An 18,604-nucleotide genomic window follows, 5' to 3' on the forward strand; every position below is an offset into this window, starting at 1 on the left:
CGAGGTTCTTAAACCACATACATTATAGTCCAGGACATCACTGTCCCAAGCCCCCAACCATTCTGCAATTTGTGTTCTATATTAGAAGGACGTCTGAAACACAGCCCAGTTTGGGAGGGCTTTTGGAATGACTTTTGGGGTGGCTTTTAGCTAAAATATGGTGTTGATACATGGCGTTTGGTAAATCCCCAAAAGTAGCTTTTAGTTAAAATTGATTTCTCCAACAACTGAAATTCAAAAATTAGGAAGAGTTACATTTTGAAAATTAAAAGCCGTTTTATCAAAAACACAGAGCTATTGTGTAATGATTCTATTTAACTATGGTTCATAAATTTACTGTGTAATATTGATGGATTTTGTTTAATATGAAGAGTTTTAACATTTATCCAAACAATATAACGAAAATATTTGCAAAAAATTATCCAAAAAACTGGAAAATCCCGTAGTCTATAATTTTAGAGAAGGTGAATGATTTATTATGTTCGTTTTAATAACATGGTCAAATATTAATTAATATTTACCTACTAAAAGTCATTTTGCTTACAACTTACCAAATGCAAAAAAATGTTTTTCACTCTTACAACACTAATGAAAACAACTCAACTACTATTTCTCACGACAAATTCAAAAACAATTTCTCGTACCAAATTAGGCCAGAATCTTTATGTGTTTTGCAAATCATGTGTACCCTCTTTTCCTTGATACAAGGACCAAACTCAACCTCCAAACTATCATGACCTACTTTGCTTTTTTCACTTAAACACTTAAATAATCAGTCCATTTCTCCTTTCCTGAAAACTTAAAGAATCATTCTTCACAGACAGAGAGATAGAGTAGGATCAAACTTTCCGTCACTACTACTCTCAGTAATATTAAAAAGAATGATGGTGGACAGGGAAAAGTGACAGACAGGAAGACACAGATACTTGTTCAAAAGCATATATAGCCAATTAGCCATCATAGAAGTTTTAGCTATATTATTCATGGTGATATGTATGCAAACAGTGTAGTTGTATAGACCATTTAGATTGCAGGTGGGAAACCTCTCCCCATGGAAGTTTTCTCAAGGTCCTTTCGGGGTGAAGATGATGAAGAAGCTCTCAAATGGGCTGCAATCGAGAGGCTGCCTACTGGTTTGCGTATCGGGAGAGGCTTGTTTATTGATGGTGAGGGCCAAGCTAGGGAGGTTGACGTCGAAAACCTTGGCTTTCTTGAGAGGAAAACTGTGTTGGAGAGGCTGGTGAACAATGCCGAGAAAGATAATGAGAAGTTCTTGTTAAAGCTCAAGAACCGAATTGACAGGTGAACTTCATGAACATTTAGACTTTTAATATCCATATATTAAAGTGGTATGTCTAATTCAATGGGTGTGTGTTGTTCTTTCCAAATTTTAATACAGAGTTGGACTTGATATGCCAACAATTGAAGTTCGGTTTGAGCATCTTGCTGTGGAGGCAAAAGTTTATTTGGGAAGCAGAGCACTCCCTACGCTACTTAACTTTGCCATCAATATGTTACAGGTAACTTATCTTTAGTAATGTTAACCAGGATATAAATTCACTGAAGTTCTGCTCAAGGTTTGGTTCTCATATATTCGAATTTTAACTTTCAATAGGGATGGCTACATTATCTTCACATTTTTCCAAGTAGAAAGGCGTCATTAATAATCCTTCAAAATGTTAGTGGCATCATCAAGCCCCAAAGGTATGTTTGCATATCATCATCATCCATTCTAGATTTTACAATACATAAACTTCACTTTAGAATACAATTCTTGCAGAATGACTTTGCTTTTAGGTCCCCCAAGTTCTGGGAAAACCACATTACTATTGGCTCTTGCTGGAAGACTCGGTAAAGATTTAAAAGTAAGAACAATTAACTATAGCCCTTCTCCAGTTCACAAAATCTTGTCTAATAGGGTAATTGATGATTCTTTAGTCTTCTGGGAAAGTCACGTATAATGGACACGGTATAGCAGAATTTGTACCTCAGAGAACATCGGCTTATATTAGTCAAAATGATCTTCACATAGGAGAGATGACAGTGAAGGAGACACTGGCTTTCTCAGCTAGATGTCAAGGTGTTGGATCGAATTGCGGTCAGTCATCAAAAGACTCAAAACACCGTATATCTGATAAATTTTACTAGCAAGGGCCTGATTTCATATTTGGAAACATTGTAGACATGTTGGCAGAATTGTCCAGAAGAGAGAAGGAGGAAAATATCAAGCCTGATCCAGACATTGATATCTACCAAAAGGTGAGTAACCAGATTGATGAGCCAAAAAGAACAGAACTTTTCATGTACTTGAGAAAAAAATTGAAGTTTTCGTTATGTGAACATTTTGAGTTTTTGAATTCTTCAGGCAGCAGCATTAGAAGGGCAGGAGAGTAGTGTAGTTGCAGACTATATTCTCAGGGTACCATCCTGAAATTCATTTCAGCTTGAAGATAGTATACACTAATAAATTTGAATTGTTATAATTTCTGATTGCTTATTTCTTGTAGATTTTGGGACTTGAAGTTTGTGCCAATACTATGGTAGGGGATGAAATGGTAAGAGGCATATCCGGTGGAGAAAGAAAGCGAGTCACAATAGGTATGACATTAATCAGGCTATAGATTTTCGTACGGCATTCTCTTTACCCCCTAGTTTCAGAATGTATTATTTTTGTATCATAGAATTTAAAATTGGTATCTATAATATTCATGATAATAATGATATAGGGGAGATGCTTGTTGGACCAGTAAGAGCTCTCTTCATGGATGAAATATCAACTGGCTTGGACAGTTCAACTACTTTCCAAATAGTAAACTCAGTCAGGCAATTCATCCATATCCTTAAGGGAACAGCAGTTGTTTCCCTCCTACAGCCAGCCCCTGAAACTTATAACCTGTTTGATGATATAATTCTCCTATCAGATGGTCAAATAGTGTATCAGGGTCCACGTGAAGGTGTGCTTGAGTTTTTTGAATTCATGGGGTTCAAATGTCCTGAGAGGAAAGGAGTTGCTGATTTCTTGCAAGAGGTAATTCCGTTTATGAAATTTTTTCAATTCTAGCTTGCAAGTATTTAAATAATCCCCAGTCTGACTCTCCATAACTATCTATCATGTGTTAACATGTTTATTCGCGGGGTTGATATAGGTGACATCCAGGAAAGATCAAGAGCAGTATTGGGCACATTTACATGAGCCTTACAGATTTGTTACTGTCAGTGAGTTTGCTGAAGCATTCCAGGCATTTCATATTGGTCAGAGACTTGGTGATGAGCTTGCTAGTCCCTTTGACAGTTCTAAAAGCCACCGTGCTGCTTTAACAGCTAAGAAATATGGTGTTAACAAGAAGGAATTGTTCAGAGCTTGTGTTTCTAGAGAGTTTTTGCTCATGAAAAGGAACTCATTTGCCTACATTTTCAAACTGGCCCTAGTAAGTACAACATTTTTTCTTTTACTATTTGACCATAACCAACACAGAGGTTTATTGAGACATTGACACTTTACTTCACAGTGGTTCTAATTTTTTGCTTTATTTTCTCTTTCCTTTTTCAGCTTATCATCTTAGCGTCTATTACATCAACAATATTTCTTAGAGTTGAGATGCATAAAGGCACTGTATTGGATGGGGGAACCTACTTGGGTGCTTTGTTCTTTGCGGTCATTGTAGCTATGTTTAATGGAATATCAGAGCTGAACATGGCCATTATGAAACTTCCCGTCTTTTACAAGCAAAGAGACCTACTCTTCTATCCTGCATGGGCATACTCCATACCTGGATGGATACTCAAGATCCCAATCACCTTAGTAGAGAGTTTCATTTGGGTGATCATCACTTATTATGTTATAGGATTTGATCCACATATTGAAAGGTGAGAAAGAAACATCATAATTCAACTTGAGCAGAGAATGTGTAGGATTTGATGAAAGCTCTACATTTCAGGTTCCTCAAGCAGTACGTGTTACTGGTGTGCATAAACCAGATGGCATCCGGGTTGTTCAGATCCATGGCTGCAATAGGAAGAAGTGTAATTGTTGCTAGCACATTTGGAACCTTTGCATTACTTGTGATATTGGTTTTGGGTGGATTTGTCTTATCTCGAGGTGATTCAACAATAGAAGATAGCTTCCTACTTATGAATCCTGGAATCCTGATGTGATTTAGACTTCCATTGCTTCACCTTCTTTTTGTTTTGTTCTATTTTATTAGAGGCTGTACCAAAATGGTGGTTGTGGGGGTACTGGGTCTCGCCATTGATGTATGGACAAAATGCCATAGCTGTAAATGAATTTCTTGGAAAGAGTTGGAGCCATGTAATCATCTATCTCTCATTATACTTTGCAACATGAATATTTAGGATTGAATGACTGATGAATGCTTTTTGGGAAATGCTTTTATGTTATAGGTTCCACCTGGTTCTACAGATTCCTTGGGAGTTATGGTCCTGAAGTCTCATGGCATTTTCCCAGAAGCACATTGGTATTGGATTGGAGTAGCAGCTTTAATTGGTTACACTTTTCTGTTCAACATCATCATTACTTTCGCTCTACAATATCTTGATCGTAAGTATCATGATCCATAAGCTATTGATGAGTTCAGTTTTGGATGTATAAATGTATTGATCTGATATTTTAGCTCATGCTGCAGCATTTGGGAAGCCTCAGGCAGTACTGTCCAAAGAAAGCATTGCAGAGAGAAATGGTAACAGAACTGGAGAGTTTACTGAGCTATTGTCAAGAGAAAATAAGTCTTCTGGTAAGTCATACAATTCAGCTCCCATCCATGTTTCTGTTATAAATCTTCGGTATGCTGTATTTGAGCACAGCTTCTCTACAATGACAATGCAGAAGGTAGTACAGAAGGTGCAACAAGCTCGTTGTCTTCTGCTAATGGGAAAAGGAAGCGAGGAATGGTTCTTCCTTTCCAACCCCTTTCCCTTTCTTTTGATGAGATCCGATATGCCATAGATATGCCGCAGGTACATTTTGGTTTTGAACTAGAAATACCCTCCATGCATAACGTGAATCACTGAGTGAAAGAATTATTATGCCCTTTCAGGAAATGAAAGCTCAGGGAGTTAAGGAGGATAGACTGGAACTGTTGAAAGGTTTAAGTGGTGCTTTTAGACCAGGAGTTTTAACTGCCCTGATGGGGGTTAGTGGTGCAGGCAAGACCACTCTAATGGATGTCTTGGCCGGAAGGAAAACTGGCGGATACATTGAGGGAAGCATCATGATATCTGGGTACAGTAAAAGGCAAGAAACATTTGCTCGCATATCAGGTTACTGTGAGCAAACTGATATCCACTCTCCTCATGTTACAGTCTATGAATCCCTTCTGTTTTCTGCTTGGCTTCGACTACTTCCTGAGGTTGATTCTGCAACTCGAAAGGTACTAGTGAATACAGCTTAGACATTCTTTTGGTCTCTTAAAAATTAACAAGTTGTGTGTAAAACTTTCAAATCTGACATTTAATGGCATATAGATGTTTATTGAGGAAGTCATGGATCTTGTGGAGCTGACTTCATTAAGGGGAGCACTTGTGGGACTACCAGGTGTAACTGGTCTATCAACCGAGCAGCGCAAAAGACTGACCATTGCTGTTGAGCTTGTTGCAAATCCGTCTATAATTTTCATGGATGAGCCAACATCTGGCCTTGATGCCAGAGCAGCAGCTATAGTAATGAGAACAGTTCGGAACACAGTGGACACAGGACGAACTGTGGTCTGCACGATCCACCAGCCTAGCATAGATATATTTGAATCTTTTGATGAGGTTAGATATCAGTTCCAGAGAAGAGCTAATAATCTGATATTCAAGTAAATGTTTCAAGTAGTTCATGTTTCATTGCAGCTTCTTCTTCTCAAATTAGGAGGTGAGCCGATATATGCTGGTCCATTAGGCCTCCATTCCTCCCATCTGATTAAGTACTTTGAGGTCCGGACTACTGGCATGGAAAGCAAACCATAACTTTTTTTCTGCCAAGAGAGTGCTAAAGTACTAAAACAAAATTTTTGTTGCATGAAGGGAATCGAAGGTGTTCCTAAAATTAAAGATGGATATAATCCTGCAACCTGGATGTTGGAGATTACTTCAGCAGCACAAGAGGAAGCTCTTGGGGTTAACTTTACAGATATGTACAAGAAATCAGAACTATACGAGTGAGATTACTTGGCTTTCAAGTCCTTTTCAGATATTTGTTGATATTAAGTTATGTAACACTATCATAAATGGTGCAGGAGAACGAAAGATACAATCAAGGAACTATACTTACCTCCCTCGGGTTCTAAAGATCTGTACTTCCCTACTCGGTACTCACAATCATTCCACACACAATGCATGGCTTGCTTATGGAAACAATACTGGTCCTACTGGCGAAATCCATCATATAGTGCAGTTAGACTTTTGTTCACAACATTTATCGCATTTCTGTTTGGTATGATATTTTGGGATCTTGGATCAAAAAGGTATGTAATACAGTTAACTTAAAATGCATGAAAATGGTCTTCAGTGTTTCAATTTCTTAATTTCCGACATGTCCAAACTTGTTTGAGGATGACAGGAATAAGCAACAAGATATCTTCAATGCAATGGGCTCTATCTATTCTGCTGTCATCTTTCTCGGGGTCCAAAATGCCGCTTCAGTGCAGCCAATTGTGGCCGTTGAGAGAACAGTGTTTTACAGAGAACGAGCAGCCGGTATGTACTCAGCTTTGCCATACGCATTTGGACAGGTAAACCCTCAGGACATCAAAGTGCAAACTTCTCATCATCCACAATGCATGTCAATGCTTACCAAGTCACATTTTCTTGCAGATGATGATTGAGGTTCCTTACATTTTCACTCAAACAATTATTTATGGGGTTATAGTATATGCCATGATGGGATTCGATTGGACAGTTCCCAAGTTCCTTTGGTACCTTTTCTTCATGTTCTTCACCTTACTGTACTACACATTCTATGGTATGATGACCATGGCTCTCACTCCCAACCACAACATTGCTGCTATAACTTCTTCTTCCTTCTATGCAATATGGAACCTTTTCTCAGGATTTGTCATTCCTCCATCGGTAAGTTTAGTATATACGCGTAACACACAGATAGATACCAATGTTACATAAGCATTCCTTGATATATGGAACTGAATATTGCGTTTATGACAGAGAATACCTATATGGTGGAAATGGTACTATTGGATTTGCCCTGTTGCTTGGACCTTGTATGGACTGGCCGCGTCGCAGTTTGGAGACATCGAGCAGAAACTCGAGACGGGCGAGACTGTGGGAGATTTTTTGACTAGTTACTTCGGATACAGGCACGATTTTCTGAACGCCGTTGCAGTGGTGGTTGTCGGGTTTTCATTGCTGTTCGGCTTTATCTTTGCTTATTCCATTAGAGCGTTTAACTTTCAAAAGCGATGAGATTGTTGTAGGAAAACAGATTTGTATGAAATTGCGAAGTGTAAAATACACGAGCAATGCTCCAGAATTCGATATATTGATTTTACTCTGCTAAGAAGAGCACAGGGGAAAACCATTTCCAACAACCATCATGGACGAACAAAGTACAAAACAATAGCAAATGCCTTGTACCAAATAAAATCATATCAAAAGTAATTGACAAAAAAGAAAAGAAAAAGAAGAAGTAAAACCATCAAGGAGTGCCTAACAAGTTAAATCAGAGTTACACAAGGAGAACAAATTATGTTATCGACTAGCCGCCGCATATGTTACAGTTGGGAACTCAAGAATCTCAATAAAACTAAAATGGAAAATTTAAATTGGAAAAACAAGAGAAAAACAAAACCCTTCGTCATCATCTCAAGGTTTCAAGTCATCCAAGAAGCTTTGCAACTCCTTCAACCCTTCTGCTGAGAAGCTCCTGTGCACTCTTGAGCGAGGGGCAATCAGATTTGGTGGAGGCTGATGTTGGAAGCAAACTATGACAACAGCGAGATTGTCGCCACTCTTCCTCTTCAAAGCTTCATCGACTAAGTCCTTGCAACATGTGGCTGGGTCATTGTGCTCCTGAAGCCTGCGACGAGCAAATTCCACAGCATTTTGACTCCTAAACACATCCCAGATTCCATCACAGCCAATGATAAGGAACTCGTCTTCCTCTGTTAGATTTAGAGTCTTAAGCTCTGGCTCTGCACTAAGTGGCCCACCATCCCTGCTCTTCATTCCTTCCATATGCCAGTCTCCTAAAGCGCGAGTAACATTAAGCTGCCCATTTAGGTAGCCATCATAAACAGATCCTCCACATGCCTCGACGCGGTTTATCTCTTTGCTGCATATAGGTTTGTGATCTCTTGACATTTCTATTGCTTTTCCACGGCGGCAAAGCACTGCTCGACAGTCTCCAGCATTTGCTACCACCAAGAACCTACAAAAAAAAAAAAGATCAATAAACATAAATGTATTGAATACACACTGACCAAATTGTACTCTCATCAAGTATTATATTAGAACTCATAGAACAAATTATCAGATCATTCACAACTGAGTAAATAGAGACCCACACCAGTAAGATCCAAATAGAAGCATGTATGAAATCAAAATGACTTTGAAAGTACCGAGTACAAGGAATGAGATATAACTTTAGATAATAGAACAATGAAGCTCTATGTATGTATGTGCAACTCACCGCACAGCAGAATGAACAAAGAAGTTGTTGATGTACATTGAAAAATAATGATGAGTGTTGACAGAAAGGGAAAAGAAAAATTACCTTCCAACAAGAAGAGCTGTCAAAGCAGTGGTACCAGAAGCAAGTGTAGCATCCAAAGTGCAGGCTTCTTGAAAGGCAGTGTCAGTTTGCAGAAATGCTGAACTTACAACCCTTTCAATATCACCAGGGAAGTCTTCATCCTCGAAAATGAACTTTGGCAAATTCGAGCAAGCAAAGTCAGCGGCATGCTTTCCTCCATGTCCATCAAAGACCTGACCAGCCAATAACATTAGTATTCAATTGAAGAAAATAGCAAGATTTTAACTAGCAGCATATAGTGATATAGATCAAGTTTTAATAATATGCATTAAGTATAAAATTCAACAGACGAGAATAGAAGCTTACCCCATAGAAGGCACTTGGGCCATCAGTAAAACTCTTGAGACCATAATCGTGCATAAAATCATCCACACAGACATAAACATCTTCCATCTTTGAACGAGATCCAATGTCAGTCCACGCTCCGGAGCGCACAATTGGAACAAACTTCGATTCATAATTCTCTTCTTCAACTCCTAGTTCAACTGTAACCTCTAACGCCTTCGCCCTTACCTGCTAAAATTCCATTAAACACTTGAGAAACCAGTGCGAACACCCAAAACAAAAATACAAAACACTCCTCAAATCAAACAAAAACAGTACCCCGAACAGAAGTTTACTACTTATGGCAAGTTAAACATTAAACACAGTGTCACAATGCCAAGAGCTACACATAATGTAATTAAACACAGATCAAAGCAGTATACTTTACAACTCATCTTGAACATGATTACGTAACAGGAACTAAGAACTAATCAATTAAACAGCAAATTAAGCATATATAAACATATGGGTATTTGATCATTGATCAAACTAAATCACACAGTAAAAAAAACCCACAAAGGAAAATAATTAAAAACTTGAAGAAGCTGAGAATGAAGCTTCACAAGAGACGTGTGACGAACAAGAGTTTTCTTGCAGGGGGCCGCCGGAACACCGTCAGCGCGGCTGTAGCACCGCCAGTACGCCGCCGGGTTCGGAGGCCGACCCTCGCTCGTACTGCCATTTTCAAAGCTCGCAACTTTACTTCCTTCCATGACTGTAAACCATATTTATGGCTCTACCCAGCTGAGAATTTCAGTTCAGGCGAAAAGGGTCGCTTTCGTTTCGGCAAAATCGAGGCAATTGGCGGCGAATTTGACCGGATTCTGGGGATTTGGGGTTTTATGAAAAGGACGGGAGTTTTGGGGGTTTTAGGAAAGAGTGAGGGAGAGAATTGGAATTAGGGTTTTAAAGAAAGAGACGAGTGAGTGAGTGAGAGCAGCGATTCGGTGTGATCCAGAAGCAGAGAGATTTGGGGCGATCTACAAGATGACACTGTCTTTTTCAGCTCAATGCTGAGATTTAACTGGTCGATTTCTCAGGAGAGGCTCCAAACGACGTCGTGTGGTGAAGCTACAGTTTTACTGTTCGACCCTTTAAATCCGTGGGGTCACGGGCTTTTTACTGCGGGTGGAGATATTTCTGACAACTGATGGTAAAATTGTGGGTGTCCTTTTTATAACTACCTCATCAACAATCACTATCCAAAAAGGAAAGCGTCACTATCAAAATCTTTCACCTAACGTACGTATGATTCCTTTGCATGCAGAGTATATGTGATCATATTCAACATTTAATAGGGAGTATGTACGATTAGCTATGTTTCGGTATAAATTATGATAAGCAAAATTTGGCGACCAAAATATTATCATCAGTTCAGTTCACAACTTGCATAAACGAATTACACAAGTTAAGAGATGCATGATAATTAGTTATTTTCATATACTTAAAGAAACGGAGTAAGTTCATATTTATGTATCTAAGTTCTATCTCATCAAAAGCGCATAACAAAGTAGATACGAAGTTGACTTTAGAAACATGAAAAAATGTCTGTTTCTCAGTCAAAAGTAAGGCTCAACTCCAAAATTTGTGGAAGAGTAAATTATGACCATTTACTTGAATAAGTACTAGCGGTACGATCTCATCAAACTTGATGGCCAAGTTAGTTTTACTTTTTGTTAATATCTTTGCTCTCATGAAAAAAAAAACTATTTCTCTCATGAATAAGGAGACTCGTGGTTCAAAGATGAATTCAATTTACCTCATCTAGATTGATCCCACTTTGTAAATCCGACCTGACTTGTTCTAACATTTTGGTGAAGCACGATATTTATATATTTTTGTCGAAGAAGCACGATCATTTTGGTAGCATTCATGTGCTGATTAGTCCAAGGTCAGAATGAGGTAGGTCATTAATTAGGTGTACCAACGATTGTTCCAACATGTAACTTGAACCAATTCGCAGATGCAGAAAGCCAAGTAATTGTCGTTGAGCAGAAAGCGAAAGCTGCACCTACATATGCACAAGGCTACAGAAAACTCATTCCTACACGCGTCTCCTATACCGGTGGCTCGAGACGGCAAGCAAATATCGTCGACTTTCATGGAGGGTCCAACCCACGTGTCCTATTAGAAAGCCCTCACTGTTCCGGTCTCTGTCTGTTGCCCCAACACAACCGAACCCACCTTCCTCTTTCTATATATGATTCGATCATCTGCCTCCTTCTGGCATAAAGATCTTGATCAAAGAGAGAGACAAATGGCCGTGTCGAGCTTCAGCTGCAGCCTTAATCAGCTGCCTCCTCCAACTCAAAGCTCAGGTCCTTCTTCCTCTCCAAAGACGAATCAAGTTCTTGCATGGTAAGTAATCGAAACCTCGTACCTTTCTCTTGTTTAGTTCTGTAATGATCCAACTGAAAGTAATGTAAAAATTTGATTTGTGCAGGAACAAAAGCGATGGGGGATCATGGAGTAGCAGATGTGTTGTGGGCATGACTTGTGTTATGGTTGGGTTGGAGATGAGTGGTTTAGGGAGTGGCCAGAGCCATGAAGCTATAGCTAAGGGTATGCCGTTGGTGATGGAGTCGGGCGAGAAAGTGGCAAAGTGGAGTGAGAAGAGAATTTGCCCCAAGTGGAGAGCCAATGAGCTAGAGACTATTGTCCCGGAGAACCTTCCGAGGCCGTCGGCTCACCGGAGATGGGAAATCGTCGGCTTTAATACTAAGGATGCTCCGGCTGTGAAAATAATGATAGCTAGGAGGAGTAGCGGCGGTTGCTTTTCTATGTAAATCGTACACTGTCGTGCATGCAGTACTTGTACTACATGTATAACCAAATACAGAATTTTATGTAAATATATAACACAAGCAATACAGAATTACACAAATCGACATCCCAAGCAATTGTTGGGATTGAAGAAGTACGTTCCTTTGTTTTGTTTCTTCTATGAAGAAATGACAAGAAACAAGCTCGGAAGCCGCAAATTAAGGGGCGCTTGAGGCTGATTTATGTATGTCCTGAAGAAAATGTAATCAGTGTTTCTCTTAGCAATTCGGTCTGTAATAATAAAACGGGGTTGTTTTGTGGTGCAATGTTGTATGCTATGCAATCGAAAATCTTGCGGTAGATAATTGATTTTACTAAAATCAACTCATGTGTAGCAGTAGGATTTCAAGTTACGTAACATGCAGCGTACGTATCACTATAGAATTTAATTTCCTAATAAAAGAAGGGAAGAAGAGATGTAGCACAAAACTACCATTCAAGTTGGTACATAATGTAGTAGTGTAATTCATTAGTTGATATCCGGTTTTCATTCTCTTCGAATTGTCGGACTTGTAGTACATGTAGTAGTACAACACCACATGATGAAAGAACCGGAAATAGAGAAGTACAATGAGGAGTTTCTTATGTCCTTTTCGCAAATCGTGTTCCAGATACTTAGGCGACTATAGGTCATCAAAGTGATATGGTTCTCTTTTCCTATCACTAGCGAGGATATAGCTTGGTAAGTGAAGCTTCATCACCAACTGTGGAAAAATTCGCTTCTACTGTTGGGATACTGCCGGGCAAGAGAAATTTGGTGGGCTCAGAGATGGATACTATCTATATCCATGGGCAATGTGCGATTATCATGTTTGATGTTACTGCCCGTTTAACATACAAGAATGTCCCAACATGGCACAGGGATCTTTGCAGGGTCTGTGAAAACATACCAATTGTGCTGTGTGGAAACAAAGTTGACGTGAAGAACAGGCAGGTTAAGGCCAAGCAGGTCACTTTCCACAGGAAGAAGAATCTGCAGTATTATGAAATTTCAGCTAAGAGCAACTGTAGCTTTGAGAAGCCTTTCCTATACCTCGCCAGGAAGCTTGCTGGGGATCCTAATCTGCACTTTGTTGAATCCCCTGCCCTGGCTCCTCCAGAAGTTCACATTGATTTGGCTGCACATCAGCAGCACGAGGCTGAGCTTGCTGCAGCTGCTAGTCAGCCCCTCCCCGATAATGACGATGATGCATTTGAGTAGATGTGAAGATTGTCGGTGGGGTGTGTGTGTGGGTTTCATTCGTAATATTTGTGGGTCTTTTGGGCTGTTTCTTCAAGACGGAACTGCTGGTGTTGCTATTTGTAAGAGTTTCCTTGTGTTATTGAGGATGTGAATTTGCGGGTGCCAAGCTCTATTGTTTTACTTGTCTGATTTCTATATTACAAATTGGCTTTGTATAAAAAAAAAAAAAAAAAAAGCTTCATCGGGCGGTTTATGAACTGAGCTGTTGCTCTTGGATCTATCCGACTCTGTCAGTCCTGAGCTACTCGCCAAACCCATCGACACGCTCGATGAGGATCCGACGCAACTAAACATGTAAAATGCTGGTTGAGAGGGCACTCTGAGCTTGACAGTGTTGTTGTAAGCATTTGTATAACTGCAGCCATGGTTGTTATGTCAGTTATACTATGTTGTACACATAATAACCCAATGTGTATGCATCTCATTATTTCACTTGTTGAACCAGTCCTTGACATTGAGTCTATCAAATTTGAAGCTGTTCCCTCCTTCCAGCTTTTCCATGCCTGCACAGTTTTAGGGAATGTGTACGTGAAGAGACAATATCAAGAGGTGATATTAAGAACGAAACTTGTATACATAGTCCAACTTCATTTGTGTTACATTCTTTATGGTTATGGGTGTGCATTACTCACATAGTTTAGAAGATCTTGTGTTCTATCTTCATGCCGGAACGAACTATTTTTCTGTCCACAAATTATCTCTAACACTAATATACCATAGCTATAGACATCAGACTTGACGGAAAAGTGTCCACGCGCCAAATCTTACGGAGCCATATATCAACTGCATATCAATAGTTCAACGTCAATTGACCTGGACAAAGAATTGTAACTGTGATCATAGTCATCATACTATCATATTGCTAATTTTAGTGCATGCATGTTACATGCTCTAATACTTACTAGGTCCCGACAATTCGACTCGTTTCACCTTGTGTTTGATCAAAATCAAACAATCTTGCCATACCAAAATCTGCAATTTTGGGGTTCATTTCCGCATCTAGTAGAATGTTACTAGCTTTGAGGTCACGATGGATAATTCTAAGACGAGAATCTTCATGAAGGTAAAGAAGACCTCGTGCAATGCCTACTACGATTTTGTAGCGATGATGCCAATCCAAATGTCCGCGCCTAACATGATCTGCACATTAAAAGATATGTCTATGCATGTATATAAACATGACGATCACATAAATGATCTTCTGTATCTTTTTGGTCTGGTAACAAAGTTGTAATATCCCGACTATTCGGATTCAAATTGTATGAATTCTTGGAAATTAGTAAATTTAGAAATTAAATAAATCGCATTTTTTTTGCTTTTGTAGACGATGTCAAACGAAACGAAACTATTTTCGGAAATTTCAAAGTTCAAAATATTACTTTTCCGCAACACGGGAGTCGACTTTTAATCCGTCGCTCGTTTCCAAAAACTTCATTCACGAAAGTTGTAGAGCTCGTCGATACGAGTTCATGAACACATCACGCACCTTAATCGGACGTTGTATGTGGAAGTTATAGTCGATGGAAGTTGGTTTCCGATTTTGAAAAATGTATAAAAGGAGTTTTTTTTAGGAAAATAGGGTTTTCTAAAACAGAAACCCTCCCCCTCTCTCTCTCTGCCCCACCCTGTAGCCTCTCTCTCTCTCTCTCTCTCTCTCTCTCTCTCTCTCCAGAAAACTCATCCCAGATCTCACTCCTCCGGCCGGCGTGGCTCTCACCGCCGCTCCCAAGACCGCCGTAAGCACGACTACTTCGAGCGAGACGCACCCTCTCTCGCCACCGTGAAGCTCGAGCGACGACCCAAGGATCCTGCAACTTCCATTGCCGTCCAAGCTCTTCGCCGGCGAGACCAAACCACGCGGGCAAGCTTGTCATCGCCGATCCTCGCCACTGGTGCCATCAGTTGGAGCTCGATTAGCGCCGCCACCTCACCCCTGCACGAATTCGACCGCCGCCTGGGTTCAAGTTTCTCTGGCGACTTCCCGGCAGTTCTAAGGTTCAATATATGTATGGAAATGCTTTAAATCGATTTATATGCATGATTGTGTGAAGTTTGTGGTGATTTATGGAGTTTTGGAGGAGGAGGGAGAGTTTGTATTGCCGCCTAGTGTGGCGCGTGAGGGCGAGTGAGTGGGGCTAGAGACGGCATTAGGCCGTGGAAGGGTGGAGGAGATGAGAAGAGAGAGTTTTGGGCGGTGGTGGGCAAGCCACGCGGTGGCGACGCGTGAATAGTGATTCCGAACAGTAAATTTTGTAAACAGTAATTTATGTACGGTAATTGTAAAAAATAATTATGTACATTAAATGTAAAAAGTAATTTTTATACAATAACAATGTAAAAGTATTTTATGTACAGTAATTGTAAAGTAATTTTCTGAATAGTAAATCGGTGATTAGTATTTACTGGAACAGTAATTAAAATGAAACAGTACATTGGTGTACAGTAATACGTAAAACAGTATGTACATGAACAGTAATACGTGAACATTAATTACGTAAAAACCGTAAATCGTTGAACAGTAAACAGTAAGTACTGATTCGGCATTTGAGGTTTTACGTAACGTTTCTAAACACTTTATTATACAACTAGGTGATCGAAAAAACAAGTGAAAGATTTGCTATCGGTATTGTGGAATTACACTGAGGAAAATAAGGTGAGTAAATCTCACTATGACGAGTCTACCCTTGGCGGTGATTCATAATTATTTAAAAGACCGAACTATGATATGTATATGATATAGTGGGTTGTATATGTGTATAAATGGTAAGTAAAATACATATATATGGGTTGCTATATTACATACTGTCATATTCTTATTTCCAAATGAGTTTATTTATAGTATCAATATTTATTTTATTGAGCATGTGTCGCTTGGTTTTTGTACAATAACATGTTAGGATTGTATTATACGTGGTTTTAACTTTGAGTCATGTTAAAACGTTTTTCCTTCGGACGTGTTGGCAGTATCAGAACCTAGCCTCTGCCGAGTGACAGTTACGATTCAGTTAGAGCTCTAGTCTGTCTGCCGGTGTACTGCATGAAGGGTAACAGATGAGTTACCTGGGTCTCATGAGTACCCATATTTTTGTGACATTGGGTAACAGATGGGTTGAATGTCCGGTATGATCATCAACTCTAATGGAGTCAAAGTCAAATTGCAAGGCTTCTCTGCTCATTTCATCTGCTTCTCGGTATGATCATCATTTCGAGAAAAATCATACACTGTAAGTTCATCACGTTCATTGAAGTAAACTAAGGTTCTAGTTGAATGTCCGGATGCATGTAGGTGCTTATCTCAGTATAGAGTAGTTGATCATGATCATCTTAGTAATTTAGTTTATGGAGAGCAATTAATGGAGAAGTAATGAAATGCATACTAATTACCTTTGAACTTTCCCTTTGTCTTCCTAAATAATCTCCAATAAATCCATATGGATACAATCAGTACCACCGGACTAACAACAATTGTCACAGTGATGATGACTTTTCTGAGTGATGTATTCTGCTTCTTCCTTCCTGTGAAAATCAAGAATTCTCTCTACTTACTCAGAGCATTCTCTGTACGTGGATAAACTCATAACCTAAAGATGGAGCAGTAAAGAGATACTCCAGAACCAAAAGATTCAAGGAATTTTTTTGGAGCAAATAATATGCTATCATATCCCAAATATGCAAATAAAAAAAACAATGCACAATAAATCCTCCCGTTATGGTGGCAAAGTAAATTGTATATGCGTGAGTAAGGAATTAATATTTATACCTGGCAGAGGAGGAGGAGGAGGAAGAGAAGGAAGATGAGTGGCTATTGTTGTTGATGGTGGCGAGGGTGTGGGTGCCGCAATTGCGATGTCAAAAAATGCAGATGTTTCATACCTAAAGTTACAATTGGGTGCATTAGCTCTCCCTCCAAATGTTCTGCGGCTGAAACTACATTTTGGGATGCCTGCTAAATCTAAAGCGAAATCTAAGCATTTAGTGCAATTTCGGGCTGATAATTCTGGAGTACACTGTGCAGCACCATATATTGTTATATTGGGGGCGCTTGTGTTTTGCCACCCAACAGCAAACTTACGATCATCACCTCCTTGAGCAGCTTCATTAGACAATCTTTTCAATAAGGCCCGACTCTTTTGATTGAACTCATCCACTAGTGTTGGCATCACGTTTTCTTTGTTCCAAAGACATGCCACATGATCCAACTTCAGCTTCCCATACATGAGTTGATTCGAATAACGTAGAGTGCATTCATTGTTGAAATAATATGTCATCCAACATGGTGTGTAGTGATTGATATGAAGGGGGTTTCACTCAACCTGTGTGTCTGTGTCTTCAGCATTGTTGTAGCATGGCTGAAGCATGGTCTACCTGTTGCTACAGTGTTAATACCATACTGTTTTAGCTTTAAGTGGTTTTAATAGTGTAGTTTAGTTTTCTTACGGTTCTCATATATATATTATCATCTCCCTGTGTATCAACACCATCAATACAATTTCTAGAGTGAAAAATCTCAAACAGCTGTGTTGATGTCTTTGTTTTTCTTCATGGTATCAGAGCAGCATCATTAGTATCCTGCCTCTGCTTCCGATTCTCTTTGGTTTGTAAGACTGTTTTTTTGTGCTCATTTTGTTGTTTGGTTTAATCATGACAGAAGAAACTTCTTCATCTGTTAATCCCTTTGGTACTGTTTCCAATTCTAGTTCTATATCCTCAGACAATGATGGAAACACAAACCAACGTCTCTGTTCTGCATTATTGAATCAGTTCAACTATCTGAACTGGTCTAGAGCTGTAACTTTAGCTCTTGGAGGCAAACAGAAGCTTGGTTATATCTATGGGACTGTTGTTATTCCAGATGTTGGATCTGATCAGTTTACTAATTGGCTTAGCAATGATCAACTGGTTCGAGCATGGCTTATCAATTCCATGGAGCCTGAAATGGCAGGTATCTTCAACTTTTCCTCTTCAGCAAGTTCTATGTGGAAAGATATTGAAGATTTTTATGGAAATCAAAATAATGTTGCTCGAGTTTTTCAGTTAAAAAAGGATATTGCTAGTCTTGAGCAAGAAGGTAATTCTTTTGTTCAGTATCTTGGAAAGTTAACTAGCATGTGGAATGAGCTTGATCTTTATAGACCTCATACTGTTGATGGTACTATCTTGCTTAAACGAGCTGAAGAAGATAAGATATTTCAACTCCTTGCTAATCTCAGTCCAGATTATGAAGATTTGAGAAGCCATATTCTCATGAATTCTGAACTTCCTTCTTTTAGAACCGTCTGCAGTACTGTACGAAGAGAGGAGACTAGAAGGATGGTTATGAATCTTGAGGTAAAGTCAAGTCATGCTGAGTCAAGTGCATATATCTCTAGTTTCAAACATGCTGATAAAGGGATGAAGGCTGGCGGAAAATGTACTCATTGTGGTGGTAATCATTTTAGAGATAAATG

General features: G+C 39.3%; 5 protein-coding genes across 8 annotated transcripts; 3 read left to right on the forward strand and 2 right to left on the reverse strand.

Annotated features, from left to right (window-relative positions):
* Positions 1-1,005: 1,005 nt before the first annotated feature.
* On the forward strand, positions 1,006-7,506 carry LOC126785035 (pleiotropic drug resistance protein 1-like). The gene is made up of 24 exons (XM_050510610.1): positions 1,006-1,302; positions 1,400-1,520; positions 1,616-1,704; positions 1,781-1,865; positions 1,939-2,098; positions 2,183-2,259; positions 2,366-2,419; positions 2,508-2,598; positions 2,727-3,028; positions 3,147-3,428; positions 3,551-3,867; positions 3,939-4,099; positions 4,206-4,309; positions 4,402-4,558; positions 4,644-4,751; positions 4,844-4,974; positions 5,055-5,387; positions 5,482-5,772; positions 5,851-5,934; positions 6,025-6,158; positions 6,237-6,464; positions 6,560-6,731; positions 6,814-7,068; positions 7,162-7,506. The coding sequence occupies exons 1-24, from the start codon at positions 1,052-1,054 to the stop codon at positions 7,417-7,419; spliced, it is 4,245 nt and encodes a 1,414-aa protein (XP_050366567.1). The 5' UTR covers positions 1,006-1,051; the 3' UTR covers positions 7,420-7,506.
* A 122-nt stretch (positions 7,507-7,628) lies between these two features.
* On the reverse strand, positions 7,629-10,060 carry LOC126782180 (probable protein phosphatase 2C 57). 4 transcript variants are annotated; one of them, XM_050507374.1, is made up of 4 exons: positions 9,673-10,060; positions 9,074-9,280; positions 8,729-8,940; positions 7,629-8,383 (listed from the first exon to the last, which is right to left on the reverse strand). In XM_050507374.1, the coding sequence occupies exons 1-4, from the start codon at positions 9,802-9,804 to the stop codon at positions 7,819-7,821; spliced, it is 1,116 nt and encodes a 371-aa protein (XP_050363331.1). In that variant the 5' UTR covers positions 9,805-10,060; the 3' UTR covers positions 7,629-7,818. The 4 variants fall into 4 exon arrangements, with proteins under 4 accessions (XP_050363331.1, XP_050363330.1, XP_050363329.1 ...); XM_050507373.1 differs by having other exon boundaries at positions 9,074-9,283; XM_050507372.1 differs by having other exon boundaries at positions 9,655-10,060.
* Positions 10,061-11,304: 1,244 nt separating this feature from the next.
* Positions 11,305-12,218, forward strand: LOC126782181 (protein CHLOROPLAST VESICULATION). Its single transcript, XM_050507375.1, has 2 exons — positions 11,305-11,449; positions 11,535-12,218. The coding sequence occupies exons 1-2, from the start codon at positions 11,349-11,351 to the stop codon at positions 11,875-11,877; spliced, it is 444 nt and encodes a 147-aa protein (XP_050363332.1). The 5' UTR covers positions 11,305-11,348; the 3' UTR covers positions 11,878-12,218.
* Positions 12,219-12,612: 394 nt separating this feature from the next.
* LOC126782159 (GTP-binding nuclear protein Ran1B-like) lies at positions 12,613-13,301 on the forward strand. The gene has a single exon (XM_050507342.1). The coding sequence runs from the start codon at positions 12,684-12,686 to the stop codon at positions 13,113-13,115; it is 432 nt and encodes a 143-aa protein (XP_050363299.1). The 5' UTR covers positions 12,613-12,683; the 3' UTR covers positions 13,116-13,301.
* An 86-nt stretch (positions 13,302-13,387) lies between these two features.
* On the reverse strand, positions 13,388-17,317 carry LOC126784230 (cysteine-rich receptor-like protein kinase 25). Its single transcript, XM_050509711.1, is given in 5 exon segments — positions 13,388-13,660; positions 13,790-13,940; positions 14,060-14,297; positions 16,542-16,673; positions 16,918-17,317. Coding segments are annotated over 5 exon segments (1,194 nt in total).
* Between the last annotated feature and the right edge of the window lie 1,287 nt (positions 17,318-18,604).

Source organism: Argentina anserina, chromosome 2 (genome assembly GCF_933775445.1).
Source record: "Argentina anserina chromosome 2, drPotAnse1.1, whole genome shotgun sequence".
In the NCBI taxonomy this organism is placed as follows: domain Eukaryota; kingdom Viridiplantae; phylum Streptophyta; class Magnoliopsida; order Rosales; family Rosaceae; genus Argentina; species Argentina anserina.